This window comes from Trichechus manatus, unplaced genomic scaffold, assembly GCF_000243295.1.
Source record: "Trichechus manatus latirostris isolate Lorelei unplaced genomic scaffold, TriManLat1.0 scaffold00043, whole genome shotgun sequence".
Lineage (NCBI taxonomy): Eukaryota > Metazoa > Chordata > Mammalia > Sirenia > Trichechidae > Trichechus > Trichechus manatus.
The window spans coordinates 9,119,230-9,128,068 of record NW_004443979.1 but is presented as its reverse complement, the minus strand read 5'-3'; the positions used below and the strand labels follow the sequence as shown (position 1 = coordinate 9,128,068).

The 8,839-nt window shown below is 36.4% G+C and overlaps 1 protein-coding gene across 2 annotated transcripts in view; it reads left to right on the top strand.

Annotated features, from left to right (window-relative positions):
• The window catches only part of ARHGAP5 (Rho GTPase activating protein 5), an 88,393-nt gene that overhangs the window by 13,656 nt on the left and 65,898 nt on the right, over positions 1-8,839 (top strand). For both annotated transcript variants that reach the window (XM_004376528.3, XM_023731481.1), the window contains exon 2: positions 4,501-8,388. In XM_004376528.3, the coding sequence (XP_004376585.1) occupies positions 4,669-8,388 (3,720 nt within the window). In that variant the 5' untranslated portion in view covers positions 4,501-4,668. The remainder of the gene's footprint in view (positions 1-4,500; positions 8,389-8,839) is intronic.

Below are 8,839 nucleotides of genomic sequence, written 5' to 3'. Positions count from 1 at the left end.
CCTACTGGAACCATCCTGTCCTGTTTTTGTAAATGTTTTGATATTGTCTGCTGTCTTTGGGTCATTCAGTAGTTATTTTTCTTATTTAGTGATTGTAGATTTGTTTGTTTCTTTTTTTTTTTTTTTTGATTTTGCTATGTCTGAGCAGGCGGGCTGTGTGTTCTTTGTTGTTTGCTCGTCTTTGGGGACAATACTTTTCACCTCCTTCTCCAATTGGCAGGGTCAGTCACTCAGATATGGTACAGCAGGGCAGGTCCAGCTGAAGAGGAATTGCTGGAATGGGTTGTTTGCCACCCGGGCAGGCCGGTAATCCGTGCAGGGCAGGTTCCGGTAGGCCTTGCCTGTGTGGCTTGGTGGTGTGATGTTAAGCACACCGTGCAGGTAGGCAGGATGGAGGGGGAAGATTGTGATGTGTGGAAGTAAGATGGGTATGGGAGAGATCAGGAGCCAAAAACATAGAAACAAACAAAAAACGTCAAGGGGAGCTTGCCGTTGGAGTGGAGAGATGAGAAACTATGAAATGGAGAAGAACAATAAGAGGAAGAAGAAGAAAAGAAAAGAATGAATAAATAAAAATTAGAAAGGAAAAAAAAAAAAGCAAAGCTCCCAGGGATCCCACCAGTGCAGCTGTGAGGTCTGGAGAAGTTATTCCCAGGTGTTGAAGTACAGCCTGGCTAGAAGATGTAGAGGTGTCACTCAGCGCCAGGTATTCAGGGGACAGGAAGAGAAGGAAGGTATAGAGAGACAAGAAACTGAGTAATGAAGAAAGATAAAAAGAGAGAAAAAGGAAAAGAAAACAAATTTTAAAAAAAGAGCAAGAAAAACTCCTCCCCAAACAGAAACAAACAAACAAACAAAAAAAAAAAAACACGAAAAAAGAAATACCCTCAGGGATCCCTCTGCACATCTGTGCAAGCTGAGGGAGTAGGTCCCAAGCCGTGCAGCACTGCCCGGCCAGGACGGGCTCCCAACTCAAGAAAAGGAAAAGGAAAACAAACAGTTCAAAACAAACAAAAAAGCCCCGGGATCCCAGCAGCATGGCAGCACGAATTGGGAAGCAGTTCCACACTTGAGTGGAGCTCCACAGCCCCTCAGGAAGAAGCAAAGATGGCACATGGAGCCAGGTATTTGAGCGAAAGGAAGGGGATGTGGTGAGAGGTAAGGAAGAAATCAAAAGGAGCGGAAAAAAGCAACACCAGCAGCCAACAAATGGCACTCAAGGAGTCGGCCAGTGCGAATGGGTGGAATCCATGCATCCAGTGCTTCCTGGCCAAGAGACTGTGGCTGCGGGAAGCAGAGGAGGCCGAGTGGGGGTGAAGAAGGGTGGGAGGTGGGAAAGCATATATTGCTGGTTCCCGGTTGTTCTGTTTCCTGCTGGAAACTCTCTGAAGTTGATTTCTTATACCCCCTGTTCACTGGTCTCTGATAGGAGTCCAAGATGGCGGATCCCCGCTGTGTTAGCTGATAGGGGACTGTACTCTAAAACTTTCAAATGCATTTTATGTTAGGGTGTTTTCATTTTTGCTGCTAACCTTTTTATCTCGTGTTATAGAGTGTATCTCAGTATTTTGGGGTCTATGCTACAAGAGAGCAGAAGTGAGTCTTTTAATGTATAGTGGTATCTAGAATTATATTGCGTTTGGATAAACATACAGGAAATAATAAAGATGTGACTGTTAATGATGAGAATTAGGTTTGTAATTGAAAATATTCTACAATACTCGTGTCCTTACTACATAGTATTGTCATTTTTGTATTAACCAATTTGTGTGTCTTCAACTGGAGAGGGGGGCAGTCTTCCACATCTTTGAATTACTCATAGTTTTCAGAATTGTACTTAGCACATTAATAACTGGAAAGTCATCTCCAGTTTTTTTGCTTTTGTAGTTAGAAGGGAGCATAAACATTGTATTCTGCAGTGTTTTCAATTTTTTCCTTAATTGTTAGCTATGGAATTAATGTGTTATTTTCACAAACTAATTTCCCTTTTTATTACTGTTAGTGTATAACTTTGCTGTCCAGTTAATGCACTGTGTTTTCTTTTCTGCAAATATCCATTTAAAAAGTCATTCGTTTGTTCTTTTATGCCATTTAGGTAAGGAATGTTAAACTTGATACTAAATGAAAATATTTAATTGGCCAGATTAAGATTTTTTTAAATTTTACTTACTAAAAACAAGCTAATAGGATTGGATGGGACTGCCCCCAATTTCCTTTACATCTTTCTAGTTGTTGTATATACTGCTGCCAGATAAATATTTGTAAGTCACAGGTCTGGTTGCATCATTTTTCATAAACCTTCAACAGCTTTCTGTGGTTCCAAAGATCAAATTAAGAAATGGAACTAACATTTAATTAAACACCTTCTGTTTGATACTTCACATTTTTAAAATGATTTAGTATTTTTTGTGTGTGTGCATGCATGTGTGCACACTAGGTGAAAGTTTACAGAACAAATTAGTTTCCCATTCGATAGTTTGTACATAAAGTGTTCCCTGACATTGGTTTCATTGCCCACAATGTATCAGCACTCTTCCCATTTCCGCCCTAGCTTCCAAGTTTCCTTTTGTCCTGATTTTCTACTCCTTCTCGCCATCTCATCTCTGCTTTGGGGCAAATATTGCCCTTTTGATCTCATATAATCGATTGTTCTAAGGAGCACATTCCTTTCCGGTGTTACTGTTTATCTTATGGGTCTGTCTGTGGTTTGGCTGAAAGGTGGTCTCTGGGATTGACTTCAATTCTAGTTCAGAAGCGTGTCTTAGGGCCATAGACTCGGTGGTTCCTCCAGTGTTTGCCAAGTGTGGTCTTTTTGTGAATTTGATTTTTTGTTATACTGTGTTTCTCCCGCTCTGTCCGGGACCTGATTTAGTTCTTAAATGAGTTCTATTTACTAATGGTTTCTTCTTCTTGTGTTGCTGCTTCAACAAAGTAATATTTTATTTTTGTAGAAATGAACCTAATACACATTTGTTTTGAATATCAGATGACTGGTTGTTAAAACTAATACTTAGTGGAGACTGGAACTGAATAGTAACATAGAATAAACTTATGTAATACAAAAATAAATCTGAAATTTTATTTCTAAGAATTATATAATTTTACCACAATTAATAGTCAAAAATTTAAAGTATAATTTCTCAACACCATTAACTGCTAGTATAGCAAATGTGTAGTATAATCTAAATGCATATTTACTTGAAACTAAGGTCAGGGGAGAGGCCAGGTATTTTGGGTGGGATGGGGGGATTCTCATTTTTCTTACCTTTTTTCCTTTGTGTTTGTTATGGTCTTTATTTTGTCTGAATTGAAGATAATTTTCACATACGTTGATGTACAACTTTGGATTTTTTTCCCCCAATCTTGCGGAATTTTGAGGTGGTAGAAATGATGTGGTGTTTTTAATTCACTCTCAAAAGAATGAAAAATCTCCAAATAAAAACTTTTTTTAAAAGACTGATTTATTGCCTACATGTAAATAAACAATTAAATTGCATGCAATTTTTAAAGGGTATTTGATGTTGCTGTTACACTATAATTCTAAAAAATTGTCTCAGAGATATCTTAAAATTAATTAGCTTGGTACTACTCAAAATATGGCTCATGAACTCTTTGTAACTACTCTGAAAAGAGATAAATCCAGAAATCAAGAACATTTAGAAACATTTTGACAGTTTCTTGATTCTGATAAAAAAAAAATTGGGGCTTGGATTTTATCATTATTTTTAATTTTATTGCATCTTACAAAATCAGTCTGACAGATTTGAAATAAAAGCTTGTCTTTCATCATAGATAATTTGAGAAACACTGATCTAACTAAGTACTATTGTTATTTGTACTAATCGCCCATTTATTTTTATTTCCCTGTTGAATATTCTTTATTGTTTTTGGTACATAAAATTTGATAGGTGTCATAGGAGTATGTGGAAACTTTTTGAAAATTTTAAAATATTTTTAAATTCATATGAAATTCTATTTCAGGGAACAAGTTTTGAGGAACCACGTAATAGAAGGCCGGCTGTTTTGTATTTTTTAAAAGTTGTGAGGGAGTTGCTGAGACAACTAGTACATTTTAGTTATTACCAAACATAGCTTCCAGTCACAGAAGGCAGGAAAAGGAAAAGTAAGAAGGGGAAAGAACTTGTTGTTTATTCTAACTCATAGGAAGTAGTAATTAGAATGCACATTTGGTTGATAGAGGTTTATTTTAAAGTTTGTGAAATAATATATTTTATATTATTTTAATGTTTACAGTTTTGTTAGGTTTGCCTTAAGTTTTGAGGTGATTTATAATAAATCATAAACTTATGGTGATTTCTTAAAATACATGTAGCATAGTGAGGTCATGTATAATGATAAATCATAAACTTATGGTGATCTCTTAAAATACATGTAACATAGAAAGTTTTTGCATGGTGCTTTGATATGAGCATCTTTAATAAGTATAATTCAGTGTGTATAGTTCATGATTAAGATTTGTCCTTTTTTCCCCCTTTCTAGGAAGATGATGCATATGATTTTGAAGACCTTTCTGCACAGAAATGAGGGAAATACGAAGAACCAAATATAGTTCTGAAATTTGGGATCTGTATTTTGAGATGATTTTATTTTCAGAATGAGAAGCATATCTGATTCCATTTATGAATGTAGAGGCATGAGAAGAGAGTTATGATGGCAAAAAACAGAGAGCCTCGTCCCCCATCCTATACTATCAGTGTAGTTGGACTTTCTGGGACTGAAAAAGACAAAGGTAACTGTGGAGTTGGAAAATCTTGTTTGTGCAATAGATTTGTACGCTCAAAGGCAGATGAATATTATCTAGAGCATACTTCTGTGCTTAGCACGATTGACTTTGGAGGACGAGTAGTAAACAATGATCATTTTTTGTACTGGGGTGACATAACACAAAATGGTGAAGATGGAGTAGAATGCAAAATTCATGTCATTGAACAGACAGAGTTCATTGATGACCAGACTTTCTTGCCTCATCGGAGTACGAATTTGCAACCATATATAAAACGTGCAGCTGCCACTAAATTGCAGTCAGCAGAAAAACTGATGTACATTTGCACTGATCAGCTAGGCTTGGAACAAGACTTTGAACAGAAGCAAATGCCTGAAGGGAAGCTCAGCGTGGATGGATTTTTATTGTGCATTGACGTAAGTCAGGGATGCAATAGGAAGTTTGATGATCAACTTAAATTTGTGAATAACCTTTTTGTCCAGCTATCAAAATCAAAAAAACCTGTAATAATAGCAGCAACTAAATGTGATGAATGTGTGGATCATTATCTGAGAGAAGTTCAGGCATTTGCTTCCAACAAGAAGAACCTTCTTGTAGTGGAAACATCAGCACGATTTAATGTCAACGTTGAGACGTGTTTCACTGCACTGGTACAAATGTTAGATAAAACTCGTGGCAAGCCTAAAATTATTCCCTATCTGGATGCTTATAAAACACAGAGACAACTTGTTGTTACAGCAACAGATAAGTTTGAAAAACTTGTGCAAACTGTGAGAGATTATCATGCAACTTGGAAAACTGTTAGTAATAAATTAAAAAATCATCCTGACTATGAAGAATACATCAACTTAGAGGGAACTAAAAAGGCCAGAAATGCATTTTCAAAGCATATAGAACAACTTAAACAGGAACATATAAGAAAAAGGAGAGAAGAATATATAAATACTTTACCAAGAGCTTTTAACACTCTTTTGCCAAATCTAGAAGAGATTGAACATTTAAATTGGTCAGAAGCTTTGAAGTTAATGGAAAAGAGAGCAGATTTCCAGTTATGTTTTGTGGTGCTAGAAAAAACACCTTGGGATGAAACTGACCATATAGACAAAATTAATGATAGACGAATTCCATTTGACCTCCTGAGCACTTTAGAAGCTGAAAAAGTCTATCAGAACCATGTACAACATCTAATATCAGAGAAGAGGAGGGTAGAAATGAAAGAAAAATTCAAAAAGACTTTGGAAAAAATTCAGTTCATTTCACCTGGGCAGCCATGGGAGGAAGTCATGTGCTTTGTTATGGAGGATGAAGCCTTTAAATATATCACAGAGGCTGATAGCAAAGAGGTATATGGTAGGCATCAGCGAGAAATAGTTGAAAAAGCCAAAGAAGAGTTTCAGGAAATGCTTTTTGAGCATTCTGAACTTTTTTATGATTTAGATCTTAATGCAACACCTAGTTCAGATAAAATGAGTGAAATTCATACAGTTCTGAGTGAAGAACCTAGATACAAAGCTTTACAGAAACTTGCACCTGATAGGGAGTCTCTTCTACTTAAGCATATAGGGTTTGTTTATCACCCCACTAAAGAAACATGTCTTAGTGGTCAAAATTGCACTGACATTAAAGTGGAGCAGTTACTTGCCCGTAGTCTTTTGCAGTTGGATCATGGCCGCTTACGGTTGTATCATGATAGTACCAGTATAGATAAAGTTAACCTTTTCATTTTAGGAAAAGATGGCCTTGCCCAAGAACTAGCAAATGAGATAAGGACACAGTCTACTGATGATGAGTATGCCTTAGATGGAAAAATTTATGAACTTGATCTTCGGCCGGTTGATGCCAAATCGCCTTACTTATTAAGTCAGTTATGGACTGCCGCCTTTAAACCACATGGGTGCTTCTGTGTATTTAATTCCATCGAGTCACTGAATTTTATTGGAGAATTTATTGGAAAACTAAGAACTGAAGCTTCTCAGATCAGAAAAGATAAATATATGGCTAATCTTCCATTTACGTTAATTCTGGCTAATCAGAGAGATTCCATTAGTAAGAATCTACCAATTCTTAGGCACCAGGGGCAGCAGTTGGCAAATAAACTGCAGTGTCCTTTTGTAGATGTACCTGGTGGTACATATCCTCGTAAATTTAATGAAACCCAAATAAAGCAGGCTCTAAGAGGAGTATTGGAATCAGTTAAACACAGTTTAGATGTCGTGAGCCCAGTTCCCACCAATAAGGATGTATCAGAAGCTGACTTGAGAATTGTCATGTGTGCCATGTGTGGGGATCCATTTAGTGTGGATCTTATTCTTTCACCTTTCCTTGATTCTCATTCTTGCAGTGCTGCTCAGGCTGGACAGAATAATTCCCTAATGCTTGATAAAATTATTGGTGAAAAAAGGAGACGAATACAGATCACAATATTATCATACCATTCCTCAATTGGAGTAAGGAAAGATGAACTGGTTCATGGGTATATATTGGTTTACTCTGCCAAACGGAAAGCATCAATGGGAATGCTTCGTGCATTTCTGTCAGAAGTTCAGGATACCATTCCTGTACAGCTGGTGGCAGTTACTGATAGCCAAGCAGATTTTTTTGAGAATGAGGCCATTAAGGAGTTAATGACTGAAGGAGAACATATAGCAACTGAGATCACTGCCAAGTTTACAGCATTGTATTCTTTATCTCAGTATCATCGGCAAACTGAGGTGTTTACTCTGTTTTTCAGTGATGTTCTAGAGAAAAAAAATATGATAGAAAATTCCTATTTGTCTGATAATACACGGGAATCAGCACATCATAGTGAAGATGTTTTTCTGCCATCTCCCAGAGACTGTTTTCCCTATAACAACTACCCTGATTCAGATGATGACACAGAAGCACCTCCTCCTTATAGTCCAATTGGGGATGATGTACAGTTGCTGCCACCACCTACTGACCGATCCAGATATAGATTAGATTTGGAAGGAAATGAATATCCTATTCATAGCACCCCGAACTGTCATGACCATGAACGCAACCATAAAGTGCCTCCACCTATTAAACCTAAACCAGTTGTACCTAAGACAAATGTGAAGAAATTGGATCCAAACCTTCTGAAAACAATTGAAGCTGGTATTGGTAAAAATCCAAGAAAACAGACTTCCCGGGTGCCTTTGGCACATCCTGAGGATATGGATCCTTCAGATAACTATGCGGAACCCATTGACACAATTTTCAAACAGAAGGGCTATTCTGATGAGATTTATGTTGTCCCAGATGATAGTCAGAATCGTATTATTAAAATCCAAAACTCATTTGTAAATAACACCCAAGGAGATGAAGAAAATGGATTTTCTGATAGAACCTCAAAAAGTCATGGGGAACGGAGGCCTTCAAAATACAAATATAAATCTAAAACCTTGTTTAGTAAAGCCAAATCATACTATAGAAGAACACATTCAGACGCAAGTGATGATGAGGCTTTCACTACTTCTAAAACAAAAAGAAAAGGAAGACATCGTGGAAGTGAAGAAGATCCACTTCTTTCTCCTGTTGAAACTTGGAAAGGTGGTATTGATAATCCTGCAATCACTTCAGACCAGGAGTTGGATGATAAGAAAATGAAGAAGAAAACCCACAAAATAAAAGAAGATAAAAAGGTAAGTTCAATTTGTGTACAGTGATGTTTATAAAGATGTTTGTTTTTGTCTCTTTACGGTTTTTTTTTTTAAAGATAACATTATGAGTGAGAACTTAGGCTGTCTTATGTCTAATTTAGTAAAAATAATAGGCAGCTTTTTTTGAATTATCTGATAATTTTGTGAGGATAAATTAGTTTTGGTTACTCATTGACTTGTTTACTTGTACTTTATGTTATTTGGGGTAGAAGTTTGATATCGTATTCTTTAGCATAAAAATTCAAGTTGTATATGTTTATTCTTTTTATAGAAAACCAGTATGAATTTTTTTTCTATTTGTTTATGAACATCCTTTTGCCTCTTTTTTTCTTATGACCTACCAGTTTTGCAGTATTAATTTATTACATCTATCTTACTCAAGAATATTAATAATAGCAATAAAACAGTAATAATTTGTAGTCCTGGAAATGTT